Source organism: Dreissena polymorpha, chromosome 1 (genome assembly GCF_020536995.1).
Source record: "Dreissena polymorpha isolate Duluth1 chromosome 1, UMN_Dpol_1.0, whole genome shotgun sequence".
In the NCBI taxonomy this organism is placed as follows: Eukaryota; Metazoa; Mollusca; class Bivalvia; order Myida; family Dreissenidae; genus Dreissena; species Dreissena polymorpha.
Window position 1 is genome coordinate 168826144 of NC_068355.1, and position 22319 is coordinate 168848462.

A 22319-nucleotide genomic window follows, 5' to 3' on the forward strand; every position below is an offset into this window, starting at 1 on the left:
GTGACCAGCTTGAAAATATAGATATCAAAATACTGATAGAGTAGTAAGACTGTCTTGTTAATGTTAAATGGTACATATTATATGTAATGTTTGGCATGAAATATTTGTTTGTTTCCACGAATGGCAGTATCTCGCTTGAAAGGTTGTTTTATTAAACTAAAACATAACACTGATATTGTTTAAGATATAGATATAGATTTTTTGAAGTGTGTTGTTTCTTATTCAATTATTTTAATTTAAACATAACATCTGAACTTTGTCTCATTAATAGGATAATGGGTCAACTTTAATTTTATCTTTCACCCAATTTTTTTCAAATAGCTGATGATGTCTTAGAGGTTTCTCTTTATTGAGTGCAAGGCAGTTGTGGCTCATTTGTATAATAGTTTCAACCATTTCCCATTCAGAAACTAAGTGAAAATGGCTATGTGCAAACAGCATAAAATCAGAACGGCCTGCGAGTAACTTGCAGTCTGTTCAGGTTTTATGATTTTTGCTGCTCATCAGTATCTAAAGGTTGAAAATGAAGCCTTTAACACTTGAATCTAGAAAGACAGGTCTTTTATTAAATTTTACTTTCTAAGGGACTACAAATGTGTCAAAATACATATCTAAGTGGTAGAGTGTTAATACATATATTGAAAGCATGTAAATGTATTCATGTGATACATGTAAAAAAGCCATATCTTAAGAATGATTTGAATATGTGTCAAAGCTGGATATTGGACTTGTTCAAAACAGGACCATATGAAATAAAAAACTTGGATACAATACAGGCCATTGACTTTATTGTTTAAGAACATGAATTTATCTGCTCATTTCAGGCATACTGTGCCTTTTAGCACCCAATTACCAAATAAACATTTAAAACATCCTTCACCAATCAGCTGAAAAATTATCTTATCATTATTTGATGTACACATTATGAACATTCACCATTCACATCTGACCACAGTAGTCATGTATCTAAGTATAATGTGTAAGGTAGTTATCACTTTTAGTTCATAAATTAGGATTAATCATACACTATTTAATAGTTAACTACTCTTCAGTTATTCTAGAATATCATCTTAAGTGTCTAATACCTTTCATCCTTGATATGTGATTTCCAATACTGATCCTCTACAGTGTCTAATATCTTTTATACTTGCCATGTTATTTCATATAATTTTCCTCCTTAGTGTCTTATAACTTCATCCTTCATATGTTATGTTCTCTACTGATCCTTTTCAGTGTTGGATACCTTTCATCCTTGATATATTATGTCATTTTTTATCCTCTTAAGTGTCTGATACATTCTATCTTTAATATCAGATGTCATTTATTGGTCCTCTTCTATGTTTGATACCTTTTATCCTTGATGTGTGATGTCGTATACAGACAAACTTTCATACTTAATATGTGATGTCTTCTTCTGTTCCTAACAAGTGTCTGATACTTTCATACTTGATATGTGATATCCACTACCGGTCCACTCAAGGGTCTAATAAGGGTCTAATAAATTTCATACTTGATATGTGATGTATTCTTCTGGTCATATAAACTGTGTGATACCTTTCATACTTGATATGTGATGTCTTATTCTGGTCATATAAATTGCCTGATACCTTTCATGCTTGATATGTGATGTCCTCTACTAGTCCTCTCAAGTGTCTAATACCGTTCATACTTGATATGTGATGTCTTATACTGGTCCTCTACATTGCCTAATACCTTTCATACTTGATATGTGATGTCCTCTACTGGTCCTCCAAAGTGTCTAATACCTTTCATGCTTGATATGTGATGTCCTCCACTGGTCCTCTAAAGTGTATGATACCTGTCTTACTAGAAATGTGATGCCCTCTACTGGACCTCTATAGTGTCTAATATCTTCCATACTTGATATGTGATGTCCTCTTTTGGTCCTCTACCGTGTCTAATACCTTTCATAATTGATATGTGATGTCCTCTACTGGTCCTTTTACAGTGTCTAATAACTTTCATACTTGATATGTAATGTCCTCTACTGGTCCTCTACAGTGTATTATGCCTTGCATACTTGATATGTGTTGCTCACTGCTGGTCCTCTAAAGTGTCTTAACCTTTCATACTTGATCTGTGGTGTCCTCTACTCGTCCTCTCAAGTGTCTTAAACCTGTCATACTTGATATACGATGTCCTCTTCTGGTCCTTCTAAGTTTCTGATACCTTTCATACTTGATATTTGATGTCCTCTTCTGTTCCTCACAAGTGTCTGATACCTTTCACACTTGATATGTGATGTCCTCTACTTGTCCTTTCAAGTGACTGATACCTTTCATACTGGATATGTGATGTCCTCCACTGGTCTCCTCAAGTGTTTAATACCTTGCATTCATACTATGTGATGTCCTCTACTTGTCCTTTCAAGTGTCTGATATATTTCATACATGATATGTGATGTCCTGTGCTGGTTCTCACTAGTGTCTGATACCTTTCATACTTGATTTCTGATGTCCTCTTCTCGTCCTCTACAGTGTATATACCTTTCATAATTGATATGTTATTCCCTCTTATAGACCTTATCAATGTCTCATACCTTTCATAATCGATATGTGATGTTCTCTACTGGTTCTCCACAGTGTATAATACATTGAATACTTTATAATGAGGTGATTTCCTCTACTAAAACTTAACAGTGTCTGTTTCTTGTAATACTTGATATGTGATGTCCTCTGCTGGTGTCCTCTCAAGTATTGAATATCCACTCTTCATACATGATATGAGATGTCCTCTAAAGTGTCCGGTGCCTTTCATACTTGATATGTGATGCTCTCTACTGGACCTCTTCAGTGTATTTTACCTTTCATACTTGATATGTGATGTTCTCTTCTGGACATGTACAATGTCTGATTCCTTTAATACTTTATATTTGATGTTCTGTACTATACCTCTACAGTATCTGATACCTTTCATACTTGATAGGGGGTGTCTGTTGCTGGTCCTCTACATTGTCTGAGAACTGTCATACTTGCTATGTGATGTCCTCTGCAATGTCTGATATCTTTTATACTTGATTTTTGCTGTCCTCTACTTGACCTCTGCAGTGTCTAATACCTTTCATACTTGATATATGATGTTCTCTACTGGACCTCTACAGTGTCTGATACCTTGCATACTTGATATGGGCTGTCTGATACCATTCATACTTGTCAGTGTCTGATTCCTTTAATACTTTATATGTGATGTCCTTAACTAGACCTCTAAAGTGTCTTATATCTTTCATACTTGATATGTGATGTTTATTACTTGTTCTCTGAAGTGTCTTACACCTTTCATACTTGATTAGTGAAATTCTTAGTTGTCATTACAACTGTCTGATTCCTTTTATCTTTGATATGTTATGTCCTTTAAAAGTCCTCTAAAATGTAACCATCCCTGATATGTTATGTCCTCTACTGGTCCTCACAAATGTCTTATTCCTTTTTATGCTTGGTATGTCATGTTCCCTTTCTGTCCTCTTAAGTGTCTGACACTTTTCATATATGATATTTTATGTCCTTAACTGGTTCTCTTTAATGTCTGATACTGTTCATTCTTGATTTGTGATGTCCTCTTATCTACAGTGTCTGATAGTTTTCATACTTGATATGTACTGTCTTTTACTGGTTCTCTACACTGTCTGAAACCTTACATTCCTTATATGTGTTATCCCATACTGGTCCTCTTAAAAAATGTGTCAATATTGTCCCTTGGGTCAAAACGTGTCATGCAGAAAGTGGTCACATGGTGCATTGAGTCTTGCACAGCAAAACATACGTTTAAAATATTCACCTGAAACTGCAAATCCCAGAATTTTAATAGTTTGGATTGAGATTGTATGATTGACCATTAAAAAGTTTATTTCAGTTATTTGTGCAAGCTTCACTAGTTTGATAGATGATGTTCTGTAGTTGGTCTGTATAATGTTTGTGCAAAGTATTCCACTTGCACAATCAGGGGATCGTTTGGCTTATTTTAAGAAAATGTTATGGAGCATAAACAATTAATGCAAATGTAAGGCCCATAGTGTTTAACCATGGTATATTGGTAACCAATGCCATGAGGTTGAAAATTTCAGATGGGTTTAAACTTTAAAAGCATCATGGCTCTCATGTATGTAATAGAAATTCAATATACGCATAGTGTGCACAGGCTCTGAGTTCAATGTATGACAATAAGGGAACCATTATACATGATTATTTGTTGTTCTTTGCTGCTGAATACATCACAGTATGTGTGTTTTCAACATCTTTACTTATAAAAAATTGGGCTATTCTTTCTCTCTTTCCTTCTTAAAAAACAAAACAAACAATAACATACAATAACAACTTCATATTAATAATAACAAGCAGATTCGTTGAATTGATATCCCCCGCCTATATGCTTCTGGACACAAAAGTATTATATTTGACACTTCAAAAAGCATTTTTTTCAAGATACAAAGGGCCATAACTCTGTTATTCACAAATGGTGCACAATGCCATTTGGCGTGCATCATCCTCTTATCCATATATATACTCATACCAAGTTTCAATGAAATCCGCCAAAGCACTTCCAAGATATGGCTCCGGACGAAAAAGGGACGGACGGACAGCCAGACAACGCCAAAACAATATCCCTCCGCCTTTGGCCTCTGGCGGGGGATATATACTCATACCAAGTTTCAATTAAATCCGCCAAAGCACTTTCAAGATATGGCTCATGACACAAAAGTGCCTATAAGAAAAAGGATTGTTTCAAGATACAAAGGGCCATAACTCTGGTTTTAACAGATGGTGTACAATGCCATTTGGCATGAATCATCCTCTAATGCATATATATATACTCTGAGAAGTTTCAATGAAATACGCCAAAGCACTTCCAAGATATGGCTCCGGACACAAAAGTGACGGCCGGACGGACAGCCTGACGGACAGCTGGACAACGCAAAAACAATATCCCTCCGCCTCTGGCGGGGGATATATACTCATACCAAGTTTCAATGAAATCCGCCAAAGCACTTCCAAGATATGACTCCTAACACAAAAGTGCTTATAGTAAAAAGCAATTGTTCAAGATACAAAGGGCCATAACTCTGTTTTTAACAGATGGTATACAATGCCATTTGGCGTGCATCATCCTCTTATGCATTTATATAATCATACCAAGTTTCAATGAAATCCGCCAAAGCACTTCCAAGATATGGCTCCGGACACAAAGTTCCTATAGTAAAAAGCATTTTTTCAGGATATAAAGGGCCATAACTCTGTTTTTAACAGATGGTGTACAATGCCATTTGGCGTGCATCATCCTCTTATGCATATATATACTCGTGCCAAGTTTCAATGAAATCCGCCAAAGCACTTCCAAGATATGGCTCCGGACACAAAAGTGCCTATAGTAAAAATCATTTTTTCAAGATACAAAGGGCCATAACTCTGTTTTTAACAGATGGTGTACAATGCCATTTGGCGTGCATCATCCTCTTATGCATATATATATATATACTCATACCAAGTTCCAATGAAATCCGCCAAAGCACATCCAAGATATGGCTCCGGACACAAAAGTGCCGGACGGACGGACAGCCGGACGGACGGACGGACAACGCCAAAACAATATCCCTCCGCCTCTGGAGGGGGATAATAATTAATAAGAAGTACAGTAACATAACATAAACATAGTAATTTATAACTATAAAACAAGTCCAAGTTCTTTTGGATTTATTCATCTTTTTTTTCTTTCATTTATATATTTCCTACATAGAAAATATTACTGTTTACTTTTTGTAAAGTGCAATATCATGGTCGTCCGCCGTGGGAAAATTATATTTTTAAACGGATTGACCTACTTGTAATTCTTAATAAGAAATTTCGGCCAATCAGCGCCATCGTTTTAAAAGTCTATTAACGAATAAAAACGCAGCTTTTTAACAGTGTTAGGCTCAGCCAGTGTAAAGCTAATTTTTAAACTACTAGATTTTTATTAAAGCACCGCACCAACACTGCAAAGTTTTATATTTGTATCAATGGTACAGCCCAGTACAATCGGGCTGTTCATTTTATGGCCGTTTTCGACCTTTTTAAATGCAGAGTTTTAATGTTAAGCAGTGTGCTCGGGCAATGGTTTTTTTTAACTGAAGTCCCGTGGGTAAACAATCCCAATAGCAGCAGCAGCTGTCCGCTCTCTAATTGAAGTAGTTTTCATCCAATCTTCACCAAATTCGGTCAGAAGTTGTGTCTAAATGATATCTAGGTCGATTTCAAAAATTGTTCATTCCGGGTCAAAAACTAGGTCACTACGTCACCGAGTGCATTTCAACATTAAGCATGGTTTCCAAAACCTTCAAACAGCTGTATCTTGTGACAGTTTAGCACTATTATTAAGTATGTCGCTCTGAAACTGAAAGGGGTTCATATAAAGCATGGAAAATTGTATTGTGGGCCTCTGCAAATACATTCAAGTTTAACCCCTGACATAAATAAGCCAAGCCATTCTTTAGGGATACATTTTAAGCTCTACTATTATATATGAAATATATACAGTCAATCTTGTATTAAGAGACCACTCAAGGGAGTAACCAAAAGTGGTCTCTTAATAAAATGGTCTTTAAATAAAAAAGGCCATTCTGGAAGAATGCTTACCCTCAATTTTAATCTATATGAAGGATAATCTCTTTTGCCCACAATGATTTTAACTTTTATAATAAAATGAATATAAACACAATACATTAACAATATTTTACTTATAATGTGTTTTATTTTTTCACTTATTATAAATTATCATTTATTAGAAATGAAGTGTGTGTACATATTTATTTGCAAAAACAACATAGACAAGGAAATATTTTTCCTGAGAACAAAGAATTTGGCTAAAAATGTGTTACAGTCTAAATATACATGTACATGTGTACATCTAAAACTAGAAATGCATGTCAGAAGCCAAAAGCTATGATATTTTATCACATGTATTTCTCTTTCAGTTTCTATATTGCTTTCTTTGCGAAGAAGTCTTCAATTTTTGTTTGCTTGCTGTGCACTTCGCACTACCAGCGACTAAAAGCTCCTGTAATTCCATTATGTTTGTTAGCATTTTGTCTTGCCCCATGGTTAGTGCGAATCTTTTCAATTTTTCTACCATATCGCATGCTTCATCCATAGTTACAGTTTCATCTGCAAATGCCCCAATATCCAACACATCATCTTCATCATTTTCATCAACGTTTTCAGATGACTTCAATGACTTCATAATGTTTGCTGCATTCTCTTCCCAGTCTACTTCAGAAGTTTCAGTTTCACACACTGGGGCACACTTATCAATCTCAAAATTACCACTGTAACTAACCCCAAACAACTCATTTGAGATTTTCAACACTGCAAAAGGCACATCATCTGTGTCGATGTCAACACTGTCCTCATAAATGTTATCATCAGTTTTTTCACTAGCACTGACAACTGGACAATCACTGGGAAACATGGTCATGGCGAACCCACATATGGCGAAACACTTTTGGATCGTTGACACTTCGATGTTTTTCCATGACCCATTGATCCAATAGATCGCGTCTAGAGTGGATATCTGCTGCAATACCTGAGATCCAACCTTGTCATTTTTTTCCGTCTGAGTCAGAATGTACTGAAGCTGTCGTTTTCTGTACTTCAGTTTCAGGGTTTGGATGATTCCCTGATCCATTGGCTGGGACAATGACGTTGTGTTTGCCGGAAAGAACACAATTTTCACGTTCTGTAGGTTGATTTTGGGATGGGATGGGGCGTTGTCAAAAAATAGGAGCACTTTTCTACTCTGTCGGCGCATCATTTGGTCAACGGACTTTAACCACTCTTTCATTAATTCTGTGTTCATCCATGCCTTTTTGTTGTTTCTGTACATAACAGGAAGTTTCTCTGTCTTGATTTTCCCAAAACACCGAGGCTTTGCAGATTTACCAATGACGAGAGGTGGCAGCTTCTCCCCTGTCATAGACGCACACAGGGCTACTGTGATCCGCTCTTTGGACCGTTTGCCGCCAGCTAATTCAGTCTCAAGTCGCAAAAATATAAATTTTATAATGGAAATGGTATATTAATTTAACTCGGTGTACAATGTTTAATACGTCTCCGATCAAAACACAGATAGGAAACCAATAGATATTGTACATTTTGCTCTTTGGACCGTTTACCGCTAGCTTATTTAGTCTAAATGCAGAAATAAAAAGACATGAAAAATGCAATTTAATTTAAATGGGTCCGATCGAAAGCCAGTTACGGAAATTATAAGATTTGTAAGGTTACTTTACCTTTGAAATGATACGTGTCGTATCTTGAAAGAATAATCAGGTTTCATCCATGTTGAAAATGTTCATCCGCTCATAGCCTTCACAGAGAGTCGGAAGTTTTTCCTTCCAGTCATTAACTGTGTCCTAATTCACATCTCCCTTTTCACCCTACATAGTCCCTAACACGTTGTTGTTTTTGCTGAGAAACGAAGCTAACCAGCCTGTGGAAGCCTTGAACGTCTCAATTCCTAAGTCGGACGCAAATCTAAGGGCCTGAGCACAAATGAGAGGGCCTGACACAGGCATTCTCCTCGTTATTGCATCCTTAAACCACGTTAACACAAGATCATTAATGTCCTCGTTCCCTGTGGTGTACCTCGCGCGTTTTTTTTCAACTGACACATTATTTTCCACGTCTTCAAGCACCTCGGCTTTACGCTTAAGAATGTTCTGAATTAAAGTTTTATCGACTCCAAACTCATCTGCGATTTTACATGCACTTTTACTCTTTGACAATTCCAAAACCCGAATTTTCTCATTCAACGTTAACACTTTTCGTTTTGATGTTTTAATTTCTGAATGTACGCTTAAGGAAATCTGACTCGATTATGATACATAATGAGCTGAAAAAATTAAAACACGTCAATTGAAAACAAACAAACAGACCTGATTGGAAAATTTATTAAGTAAATAACAATGTGATTGGCTAAGAAATATCTACTAATTAGCATAATTACAAATTGGTAATGTACGGATTTCGACAGATGTTGCCGATTAATAGTTTATTTTCCGCACTTCTCAGGAAATGTTTGTCGCGTACAGTGCATTGTTTCTGCACCTGTCATCTATACTCGATAAAAATCGGCGAACAAGTTTGTCCCGTAACGTTCCACATAGTAAACTATTTAAGCTGTAGATTGTGCTCAATACGTTCCTCTATTATTCAACTCAATGAATTGATACGCAGTCTACAACAATACCGGTCAGAACCGGTCAACGAGACAAAGCATAATCATAATGGTTGTTGTGAAAACAAATCAAAGATTTAACAGGACATCTTATCGGCTTAGATAAACAATTAACACGGATTTGTCCCTGCAAGATCAATAGATTAACCTCTTTTACCCTCTAGTGGTCGCTTAATTCAAGATTCGGACATTAAAATACACAAAAATCAGTGGTCGCTGGTCGCGTAAGACAAAGGTCGCTTAATACAATATCATTATAAAGCGAAAAAGCTCCGTGGGATTTCAAAATGGACGCATAAGACAATGGTGGCTTAATTCAAGTAGTCGCATCCACAAGATTGACTGTATAGTGGAGCTATCCTACTCAGCCCGGCGTCGGCGTGAGCATTGGAATGTTAAAGTTTGCCTTCCACCTCAAATATTATATTTGGCATACTTCTTTACCAACATGACCCCAATCTATAAACAAAAGTGGACAACTGTATCAAGCATTTTGTAAGAATTATTGCCCTTTTTCCACTTAGAATATGCATATTATTGATAAATCTATGTTAAAGTTTGCGTACCATATTGCTTTAATTTTTTGCATATATCTTTACCAATATGACCCCAATCTATAAACAAGAGCGGACAACTGTATCAAGCATTTTGTAAGAATTATGGCCCTTTTTCCACTTAGAATATGCATATAATTGATAAATCTATGTTAAAGTTTGCGTACCATATTGCTTTTAGTTTTTGCATATTTCTTTACCAACATGACCCCAATCTATAAACAAGAGCAGACAACTGTAACAAGCATTTTGTAAGAATTATGGCCATTTTTCCGATCAGAATTTGCATATTATTGATAGCTCTAAGTTGAAGTATGCGTACCACCTCAAATATGTTCTATGTTCCTTGACATATTGCTTTCATATTTTGCATACTTCTTAACCAACATGACCCCAATCTATAAACAAGAGCAGACAACTGTATCAAGCATTTTGTAAGAATAATGTTCCTTTTTATACTGAGAAAATTGAAAATTTGGTTAAGTTTTGTGTTTAGGTCTACTTTATTCCTAAAGTATCAAAGCTATTGAAACACTTACTAACTATAATAAGGGGACTGTGCACGCAAAGTTATGTAACACTGACTGGCATTTTGACAGAATTATGGCCCCTTTTATATTTAGAAAATTGAAAATATGGTTAAGTTTTGTGTTTAGAAGCAGTTTACTTCTGAAGTATCAAGGCTATTGCTTTCAAACTTAAAATACTTTCTTACTATCATTAGGGTACTGTACCTGGCAAGTTGAATTTGACCTTGACCTTTGAATGACCTTGAATCTTAAGGTCAAATTAATAAATTTTGCTTAAATTGCCATAATTTCTATATTTAGGATCAGATTTGATTCATACTTTGACAAAACAACACTTACGTGACATACCACAATGGACTCTACCCAAACTATCCCCCATGCCCCACCCCTGAATCCCCCCCCAAAAAAAAAAATAAATTGTTTTTTTCCATTTTTTTCTCATTTTTGAAAGATCATCTAATAAATGAACACCACCCCACACATTATTACCCCTCTCCACCCCCCCCCCCCAAAGATTTTTTATGAAACATTGTAAAAACACACACATATTTATGTTTATTATCTTATTTTTGAAAGACTGTCCAACCATCCCGCCCAAGCTATTGCTATCAAACTTGAAATATAATCTTATTAGTTTGTTTTATATCTTAAGAAATGTTCAATTGAGTGGAAAATATACCTGAATTCAGACTCGTCTATAATGTACCGCATCTTCTTTAAAACATAAGGGATCAATTTGTTTCTATTATGGTCCTCTTCCAGATAGAATTTAACCTTATTACCTTGACCTTATTGAATATGAACAATTACCCCATGATGGCTTACGTTATACTGTCAAGCACTTGAATAGTTGAGGACACTGTCTTCTGACAGCTCTTGTTCAGTTAGGTTACAACTAAGGTGTCAGGTGAACATCCAAAACCTGTGGGCTCTCTTGCTTGTGTCATTGATTAAGTATTTAAGTATTGTAATTGTACACATTGTGTTTATAGTGAAATCAAAATGAGATCACTAATATACCAAATTACGGTACAAAGACTAAATCTTGTTTGTGCTTGACCAATGTCCAATCTATCTAGTATTACTATTATGTAGACTTCTGTATAACCCCATGTCTCTTGTATATGTCCAGCACATTGTCATTACTCCCAGCGCCATTATAAGCTGTGTCCCTGCTCCACTAAACACCATGACACTGTTGGACCATGGTTGTCAAGGTAGGGAGAATTCATCTTAATTTACGATGTATAAGCCTCAACCAAAACTTATATCATTAGACAAATCACAGTGTTTTAAATTCATGCACTGAAAAAATACTACTTTATTCAGTACACCATTGTGTTTCCCTATGATGACTTAACCTGGGTCCTGCTTTACTGGTATGCTGGTTACTTGGGGAAAAGAAAGATGTATATTTATTAAGAGGTCACCTGGTCAGAGTGGAGGACATATAGGTTTTGCCCTGTCCGTTCGTTTGTTGCTTTGTTTGTTTGTTTGTTTGCGCCAACTTTAACATTTGCCATAACTTTTGCAATATTGAAGATAGCAACTTCATTTTCGGCATGCATGTGTATCTGTTGGAGCTGCACGTTTTGAGTGGTGAAAGGTCAAGGTCATCCTTCAAGGTCAAAGGTAAAATATATGGGTCGAAATCGCTCATTTAATGTACACTTTTGCAATATTGAAGATAGCAACTTGATATTTGGCATGCATGTGTATCTCATAGAGCTGCGCATTTTGAGTCGTGAAAGGTCAAGGTCATCCTACAAGGTCAAGGTCAAATATATGGGGACATAGTGTTTCACAAACACGTCACTTGTTTAATTTGTTTTTCCTGCAGTTCATAGACAAGTTCAACTTATGATAATAAAAATAAGTATGCTGGATAGTCAAACAAAGAATATGTCAAGGTCACAGAGGTTAAAATATTACAAACAAGAAATATCTTTTTAAAAGATATACGGCGTTGATAGTGCAATGAATGAGATAAAGGATAGCGAATGTCTTTTTCTGTGCAGTTCTTAGCTGCATCACACGCAGTACGGGATGCTGCTTATTTTACATTATTACATATTGTTGGTCATAAACCTATAGATACAAAAGAAAACCAAAAGAAGAATGGAATTTAAATTAAAACATATGAGTCATACGGCCATACGCGAAGTATCCGTAATTATAGGCGCGTTCTTCGAACAGACCTGTTTTAGTGGTTTGTCGGGCATTGCTATTTGATTCGAATATTAACAGTATCAAGAATCACCGTGCTCATGCTAAATAAATACATTAGTCAATATGGTGGAATAATTATTGTTAAAGTAATCAAAAATAATATGTATCATTGTATTGTTGAAAACACATTAAGAATCTATTATTGACATACCATAATTATATTGCTGAATGTCTTCATTTAACATATTTCTGGCCTAAAGAAAATTTCAGGTCACCTAGTTCACGGAAAGCGTCTATATTATATAACGATTATTTTACTTGCCGCGAACTCCGGTGATGACCTGAATATAAACTCTGACATTCACACACTGGCCGCGAATTGCCCCGATACCTTGCGGGTTGAAATGCAATGCATTAAAGTGAGGCCTCGCTTCCACTGCTCTTTATACTTTTACACGTTAACATGTTGACAGGAATATGGAAGTAAGTACTTAATATGAAAACATAGCCTTGAAGTATAAACGCTTTTGCGCTGGTAATTCTCTGAAAATAAAAGGTGCACGCACAAACTGTATTGATGTCGAGAATTGAGTGTAAAACTGTTCTATCTATTAAGCCTTTTCATTAGAGATAAAATTGTTTAATGCAGTAAAACAGTGTTACAAAGACGCGGATTTGTTTCCAATGTTCTGGTGGTATACTCAAATCAGCCAATGGAATAAATGAAGTGTATTCATTCGTACCTAGCCTCGGGAAATTGTATTTGAATTTTATTGGACACTTACAAAGGTCAGGTAAGGTGAACAGCTGGCTTAATACAGCTACGCCAAAAAACAACAACAATTGCACATTATTATAGCCAACTTGGCCTCAAGTCGGGGCTGCTAATGCATGTTTAATTTACACCACTTTTACATGTTAAAAGGATAAGTATGTCCTCCATGCAAAATTAATTAATGCCAGTTGACAATATTATTATGTTAGTAAAACATTGCTTTTTAGTTGTGAGCGTTAGAGCATGTTTTGCAAGTCAGTATGGTCTTAGCTACACTAGGCACCATAACCACTACCTGTTGCACCACCTGCAGTAAATTTATGCAGACGACGAATGCTAGGAGCGTCTTCTCTACTACGCTGGGAATGATAACCTGCGCATCTGCCTGTTTATAGTTCACAATTGGTACACTGCAGTGTGTGTATGTTATCAATAGTGTTAAACAGCTTGTAAGACGACATTGGCCAGTCTAGTGTTTATCATTGAAATCTGTACATATTGGCTGCTTTCAGGGAAAACGGGGCTTAATGCATGTCAAATAAGATTAGCCTGTGCACACTGATTAGCCTGTGCAATGCACACAAGCTTATCAAGGAAGACACTTTCTGATTTTATGGTGTTTTTCGTTTAAAGAGAGTCTCTGGTACTGGGATGACAATAAATGCATTTGCATTTAGCGCTGTTTTCCCAAAATGAAGCTTAAATTATCTTTTTATGCCCCCGAAGGAGGGCATATAGTAATCGCACTGTCCGTCTGTCTTTCCATCTGTCCGTCTGTCCGTAACACTTTGCGTTTAGGTTTGGAGAAATGTTCATAACTTCTATGTTGCTTCAGATGTAACCTTCATATTTCGTATGCATATGTATATGGACAAGGCCTTTCCATACGCACACAAATTTTGACCCCTGTGACCTTGACCTTGAACTAAGGGTCTGCGTTTAGGTTTCGAAAAATGCTCATAACTTCTATCAAAGCGTTTATAGGGGGCATATGTCATCCTATGGTGATAGTACTTGTTTACTAATGATTTAAAAAACAACAACACATTTCGACCTGTGCTTTAAGACACTCTCTTTATAAATTTGAATGGGTTGTTTTCATTTCAAACTTGCGATATAAAAAGGTATAATATAATTTTTTTAACTGAGTTGCGTCTAAGATTATACAACAGCGAACAACTTAGTGCCTTCAACGCTTTGATTTTATACTTGTATTGGTATTTATAACTTGAGTTTTCCTCGATTAACAAATTTATGTAATAGTGAACAATTTCAGGTCTTGTTGTTGACTATGTTCTTTTCTTGTGCTCTTTTTATCCCCCACCATAGGCAAAAGGATATTGTTTTGGCGTTGTCAATTCATCCGTCCTTCTTTCCGTCCGTCCGGCACTTTTGTGTCCGGAGCCATATCTTGGAAGTGCTTTGGCGGGTTTCATTGAAACTTGGTATGAGTATATATATATGGATAAGAGGATGATGCACGCCAAATGGCATTGTAGACCATCTGTTAATAACAGAGTTATGACCCTTTGTATCTTGAAAAAATGCTTTTTAATATAAGCTTAGAGCTTTATCTCAATGAACACATGAGCCAGAGCTATGAAACTTGCCATAGTTGTTTTCAATCATCTGGGGATGCTTCACAAGGTCACACTTTGAGGTCAAATGTCACAAATTTAATGAATTATTCATTATTTAGTCATTCTTTTACTATGCATCAAGGGATTCTGTAATAACTGTCTACAATTGTTCTCCACCATCTAGCTGAGTGTCAAATATAAGACCCAGGTTGCTAGGGTCATGGTCAAAGTCTCTCTCAAAGGTCAAAATCACACATTTTGATTAAATATACCTTATTTTGGTAAGGATTCTACCATACTAAAATGGACTCTCAAAATGTCCTGATGTAATTGTTCTCAATTATCAGGCAGTGCAAGACCTATGTGTTTTTACCAAAGTCAAGGTCACACATCGAAGGTCACACATAAGTAGAAATATTTATTATTTAGCCATTATTAGCTCGGCTGTTTTCAGAGAAAACCCGAAGTATTGTCAGTCAGCTCGTCGTGTCTGTCGTCGTGTCGTCTGCCTTATGCATGGCAAAAACCTGAACATTTTGTTAACCTTTTGAACATTGTCTCAAAAATCAAAGTGCTTCCACCTACAACTTTGAAACTACATATGTAGCTGCACCTTGATGACTTCTACATGCCACAGCCATTTTCGGGTCACTAGTTCAAAGGTCAAGGTGACTGTGACCTCTAAAAAGTAAAAAATTCTGACAATCTTTCATTTATTAACATATGCAGCGTTCTTGTTTTACTATGCATCAGTGGATTCTGTAATAACCTTCCATAATTTTTATCCATCTTATTCCTTGCTGTGTGTCATATGTACGAATTATGTCTAGGGTTAAGGTCAAGGTTCATGTCTAGGGTTAAGGTCAACATCACACAATATTCTTCATGTAAGGTCATATGATTCACATCAAGGGTCAAGGCTACACAAATGCTTCATGTAAGGTTGTATGCTTAACCCCTAAACTGACCAGCATTTTTTTCCAAAATTCTGTATACATCTCTGTACTAAGAAGTTACAGGTTAGAGATTTTGTGCTCCAACAAGGGAGAGAAAATAGTCGCTGACTTGTTTGTCCTTTCTTCTCTCATAATTTTATCTGGAGGAGGATATTGTTTTGGCGTGTTGCCCATCCGTCCTTTTATCTGGATGAAATTGTTTTGGCGTTATCCATCCGTCCAGAAAACTTTTGTGTCGAGAAGCATATTGTGGAACTGCTTTTGAGCATTTCAATGAAACTTGGTGTGAGTGTATATATAGATAAGCAAATGCTGATCACCAGCTTTTTGAGCACACCTCCTTTTAATGCAGAATAATCACCCTTTGTTCCTTAAAAGACATTTGTTTCTGAGCTTTTTTTCAATACTGTTTAGGTATATTGAATTAACACTAGGATATTGTGTGGTGGTGTCTATCCGTTCTTCCATCCAGAACACTTTTGTGTCCAGAAACATATTTTTGGAACTGCTTGTGTGCATTTCAATGAAACTTGGTGTGAGTGTATATATAGAAAATCAACTATTGCACACCAACTTTTGATCTGCATTTTATTGTCTGCAAACCCATCACAGGTACAGATGAGTTAAAAAAAATGACAAAAAGGTTAACCCTTCACTTATACCTTTTCTTTTAGTTCTACACCCATCCATAAACAAAATTTATTTTTGGAGGGGGGATATCAATTCAACGACTTCATGAGGTGCTGTTTGTCGTAACCTTGTGAGGTGATTGCTTGGCTCAGGTCTGTCAGTATTTTTATGCTCCCCCAACAATTTTTTGGAGGGAGCATGTAGTCGCCACTTCATCTGTCTGTCCGTGTGTCTGTCCGTGCACAATTGTTGTCCGGGCTATTTCTCAGCAACTAATCACTGAAATTCAATTGAACTTTATGGGAAGCTTCACTACCAAGAGGAGATGTGCATATTATCAGCCAGTTCTGGTCGGATGATTTTTCACAGAGTAATGGCCCTTTGAAATTTTCCATTAACTGTACATATAGTGCAATTCTAGTCCGGGCTATTTCTCAGCAACTAATGACCGGAATTCAATGAGACTTTATGGGAAGCTTCACTACCAAGAGGAGATGTGCATATTATCAGCCGGTTCTGGTCGTATGATTTTTCACAGAGTTATGGACCTTTGAAATTTTCCATTGTACATATAGTGCAATTCTTGTCCGAGCTATTTCTCAGCAATTTATTACGGGAATTCAATGAAACTTTATGGGAAGCTTCACTACCAACAGGAGATGTGCATATTATCAGCCGGTTATGGTCGGATGGTTGTTCACAGAGTTATGGCTCTTTGAAATTGTCCATGGTACATATAGTGCAATTCTTGTCCGAGCTATTTCTCAGCAACTTATCACGGGAATTCAATGAAACTTATGGGAAGCTTCACTACCAAGAGGAGATGAGCATATTATCAGCCGGTTATGGTTGGATGATTTTTCACAGACTTATGGCCCTTTGAAATTTTCTATAAACTGTACATATAGTGCAATTTTTATGGGAAGCTTAACTACCTTGAGGAGATGCGCGTGTTATTATTGGGACTGGTTAGCTGATTTATTTAGAGAGTTATGGCCCTTTTAAATTTTTAAGTTGCTAAACCATCCATCGTATTATTTTGTCAAAAGTTATGCCCCTCAAGACGTTTTCTTTTATCTGAATATATAGTGCAATATTGAAACAAAATAACCTTTGGGGAGCATCACCCGTCTCCAACGGTTTCTTGTTATATCTATAACTCTATTGCGCATGATGATATTTGAAAATAAATTGGCAAACTTAATCTCATCATATCTAGACGACATATCGCATAAAATAACCATGTATATTTCTTGAACGTCAGTCACACAAAGGATACCTCGACTCTATGGAAATCCCTTGTACAGAGAAAGTACATTTTCCTATGCGGCTAATAACAGTACACCTTTCACTAACAGTGTGCAGGATCAACGGGATCACATAGGTTTTTACACACGAGCTGGACAGAATGTACACACACCATTAAGAACTATATAGTTTTGCAAACATCTCAAGTTAATGAAAAACATTTGCACTGTAGTGCATAAAATTCTGCATATGGTGTTGATATCTTAAGATTTGAGAATAAATCATTGAATACATCTGATTTTGGTGCCAACTTTTCACTGCGTTATACATCACTTTTTTAGCCAAGAACACAGACTTATAAAATAAAGTAATTATGATGTAATTCAAATGGCATAAGCAGCATGATAACTGTCTTTTATGCATTAGTTGAAATGCGTCAGAAACAAATGTTTTAACAGTTATTTGAAGAAAAGCACCACATACCGGTGTGTTTACGTCCATTAACGTTCAATTGTTTTCCCCACAAAGTCATGTGATCCTGCTCCCTGATTAAACCACTAAAGACTTTAAATTGTAAAACAATACGTCATCGATAAGAAAATAGTTGAAACAATTCATGCTGACACTTTTTCAGTGTACATATATACGTACTAACCGAAAGACCGTGTTTACTTAAATAGTTAAGTATTTCACTTGGTTATTAGGCTGTACATATATAAGTATAGTCACATGTGTATCTCGACATGTTTATGCCTATAACTGGCATCTGCCCTACTTGAATCAGAGGTAGTGGAAGAATGGTCGTAAAAACAGATTTGATAGATCGAACACCAAACTAGCGTTCTACATCTATTATGCAAATAGCTGAATTTGATTGTTAATTTAAACATATATATTGTAATGGTCACGTGTTTATTTCTACTCCGTGTTAATCTGCGTTATTACCGCATAGTTTGGGCGAAGAATTAAGAAATCAAGCCTTTATGAAACGCACGAAAATTTCGTGCTCCATGATTTCAACAGTAAAACAATCGACAAAAGGTGGAACTCTGAAAATCCGGTGCAGCACCACGATTGCGACGTCGAATCAGACGACAATTAATTTGAAATGCTTTGGATTTTCGTTCAAGGCTTTGCCTCGATCACGTGCCTTTGTTATGACGTTGATCAATTGAGAATGAACGCTGCTATTCGTATGGACAGGATATTTGAGAAATGTTTTATAATTGTATGTAATGGCTATAAGAGTCTATCGTAAATTGGCCAATAACATCAAACAGACGCGTAGGGTTCCGGTTATTCACGGATTGTAACGTCTTTGACACACCAGCAGTGCTCCGCAGTTCTTCTTGAATGCTTTGAGCTTTTATGAGTACATACAGCTCAACGACCAAGAATGTCAGTAGATGGGAGTTGGATTATTGCAACTAACAAGTGTCCAAACAAACATAACCGAGACATATTTCGACATTGCGACCTATAGCTACCAAGTTATAAGGTAATCTATTCTTACCAAACAACGAACACTATATTGTGTTAGGTCATCTGGCACCGGCTCGATGTATGGCTGTTTTCGACAAGTAAACAGTGCTACTACCAGTGTGATTTGTGCAACTGTAAAGCTGACATACATGAATGGACCTTGAAAATGATGTGAACAATTCCATTGAAGACTTGGAAAAGCTGGAAGCCACTGCCATAGAATATATCCCATTGGAAGGTCACGTACATACAGGTTTTGTGTTTCTTCTAAGATTGGGGTACCTTTTAATATGTCAATGAAACATCTGTAGTCACAACATTTTTATCTCAAATTCTAGTGTTATGATATAAGCCTTTTTAACATGTCCCCAGATCTAGCTATAATTGGAATGTAGTTGCAACAGCCTTTCATTGCAAATGTGTCATTATGTGTGGCATGTGCAATGCATGAGGTAAAGGTATTTACCACAGGTAGTTAGCATGTGGCTATGATATTAATTAGTGAAAACATCATTTTGAATGATAAATAATCATATTATAACGAAAAATTAACTTTTCTGAAAAAAAAATCACTATCAAATATATATATATATATTTATTTGATAGTGAATTTTTTTTTCAGAAAAGTAAATTTTTATATAGGGTAAATTCATAGAAAACGCCCAACCGAGTCAAGGGGTAGGTGTATTCAACCAAGTATAAAAAGTTAACCGGCTGGTTAAAAGTTTTAAAATTTTGCAATTAGTTGTGATATACAATTTACTATGTGGAAATAATAACAAAGAGTCTTTCTGGAAAAGTACCCATTAGGCTCCCACTACCTTAATATCGTAGTTAGAATATGATTTTTCAAGCGGTTCCGTAGTGTAGTGGTTACACGCTGGCTTCACATGTGAGAGGCCCAAGGTTCGAGCCCCAGTAGAATCAAATTAGTTTATTTGTGTTCTATGTTAACTTGTTGTTTTGATGTAGACATTTTAGTTTAAATAAATATGCTGTTTTATTGTAACAATTTTTTTTGTTTTTATTATGCCCATGAAATGTATGTGTGAGAGGGTGGGGGGGGGGGTCGTAAACACATTAAAATCTTCTTTGTTCCACTATCCTTGCAACCACCTAGTTACTGATAAAGGCGCTATAGAGCGCGAAGCGCGACACGTATTATTAATTGTAATAATGAGTCTTTGTTTAAACCCCCAATGCTTTGCATTGACCGTTCCAAGGCGGTGACCCCAGCTTTATTCATATTTTGTGTTTATGTTGGTTTGTATTGTGCTGTGTTGTGCTGTTTTGTACTGTTTGGGCAATCGGTCACTTGCCTTAAATAAAGGACCAACTAATTGTTTTTAATGAAAATTCAATACTGCTCCAGCAGCTGGAGTTTCACTTCTTTATATTGATAAAGGAAGCAGCCGCTTATCAATGAGGAGCACCATCACAGCACCCCAGTTTCATTACTATCAAGTCCTCCTACAGTTTTTTAAGCACCACATATAGAAGGCCGCAGGCCTGACCCGTATCTTGCCAGTGGTATGGACCCTTTGGTATAGACCTTTAACCCCGCTCACTATGCAGCGTTTAAACTTCCGGGTTTACATTTAAACCGACTATTAATAGCTTATTAATATTGTAACGTGTCTTCGACCGAGCGTCGGTCTTTATAGTATGGTTCAGACAATAACCCAAAGCACAATACAATAGTATATAATTTTCCTCAAGCTACCTTGCCTAATGATTGGTTATTAATACAACAATTGGTTTGGAACAGTAAATCGATTGTAATCAAATGCTATATTCATATGACCTCGAACCCCACTATTTACGCTTATGACCTCGGGTCTATGTATGGAGACCTATGTCTTCGGGTCTATGTATGGAGACCTATGTCTCGGAGCTATGTATGGAGACCTATGACCTCGAGACTATGTATGGAAACCTATGTCTTCGGGTCTATGCATGGAGACCTATGTCCTCGGGTCGTTGTATGGAGACCGATGTCTCGGAACACTTCGTTATGGAGCCTTGTAGTATTGTGTGAAGGTATGTGACTTATATATCAATTATTAGCGACCCGGGCTGCTGAGGGGTAAGAATCCAACTTCAAGGCTCTCAGAACGTTTGAAGAGGATAGCCAGTCTCTATGTGCCCAAAGTCCCTAATGTATGTTAATAATATAATTTAATTACCTAATTTCGCGATGTTGACTCGACGAAGTCGGCAGTACAACTGACTATTCATGTGTGTATTTGAGATTTATTTTAAGGTCGTCAAGCGTCTTCTCGACTACAGATGTATCGACCTGCCCCTGTGACCCTTCAGGGGAGAAAATAAGGTCATATTATACATCATAGCACGATGGCCAATGAGACCTTAATGTGACTAGATGCTCTTGTTATTTCTTTTTTTTTATGGATTATATAGTGGTTTGCCTTTTATCGAAATGGTTTTTGCAGTATTCCTATTATCTCTAGATTAGCATTATCCTTATTGGCATTAATGTTGATTCGTTATAGTTTGTGTGTGGTGTTTGTGCTCTCCGCTCCAAAAGGGGGGGTTCGAGCGGGATACAGAGGGCGCCCCGATTCCAGAGGCGCCCCTGGTTCTTTTAAGTACCCGTTGTACAGCACCGATACACTGCACCCCCGTTTAGCGTCCCTCGCGGAGGACTAGTTAGTACATAAACATAGATTAGTACAGATATTACTCTACTGCCCTGTGTCTTGGTGTAAATTCACATGGGCTCTCTCTGTTGTGCTATTGGATATTGTCAGGTGTTTTAATGGTGTTGCAAGGGTCAGAATAGTTTTGAAAGGTATTTTAGTTTAATATAGTAGAAAAGGGGCTGCGTTTGTGTGGTTGGACCGAGATGACTGGTTGGTTGTTGGGGGTACAGGGAGGACAATATCTGGTTCTACACTTTCTTTCTTTGGGAGACAATTTTCACGCGCCTTTATATTGGTTTGTTTTTGAGAGAGAGAGAGAGAGAGAGAGAGAGAGAGAGAGAGAGAGAGAGAGAGAGAGAGAGAGAGAGAGAGAGCGCACGTTCTTCTTCCTGTTCATATTGCTAGTGGTTACACAGATGTACACTGACTTTTCATAGAAGAAACGCGCCCTTTTATACTTTCTGTTCATGCGGCGTTACTCGGACATTTCCATAGTGATACAGTTGA

General features: G+C 36.7%; 1 protein-coding gene across 1 annotated transcript; it reads right to left on the reverse strand.

Moving 5' to 3' along the window:
- Positions 1-6960: 6960 nt before the first annotated feature.
- On the reverse strand, positions 6961-15807 carry LOC127864395 (tigger transposable element-derived protein 4-like). Its single transcript, XM_052404055.1, has 2 exons — positions 15790-15807; positions 6961-7989 (listed from the first exon to the last, which is right to left on the reverse strand). The coding sequence occupies exons 1-2, from the start codon at positions 15805-15807 to the stop codon at positions 6961-6963; spliced, it is 1047 nt and encodes a 348-aa protein (XP_052260015.1).
- Positions 15808-22319: the final 6512 nt, after the last annotated feature.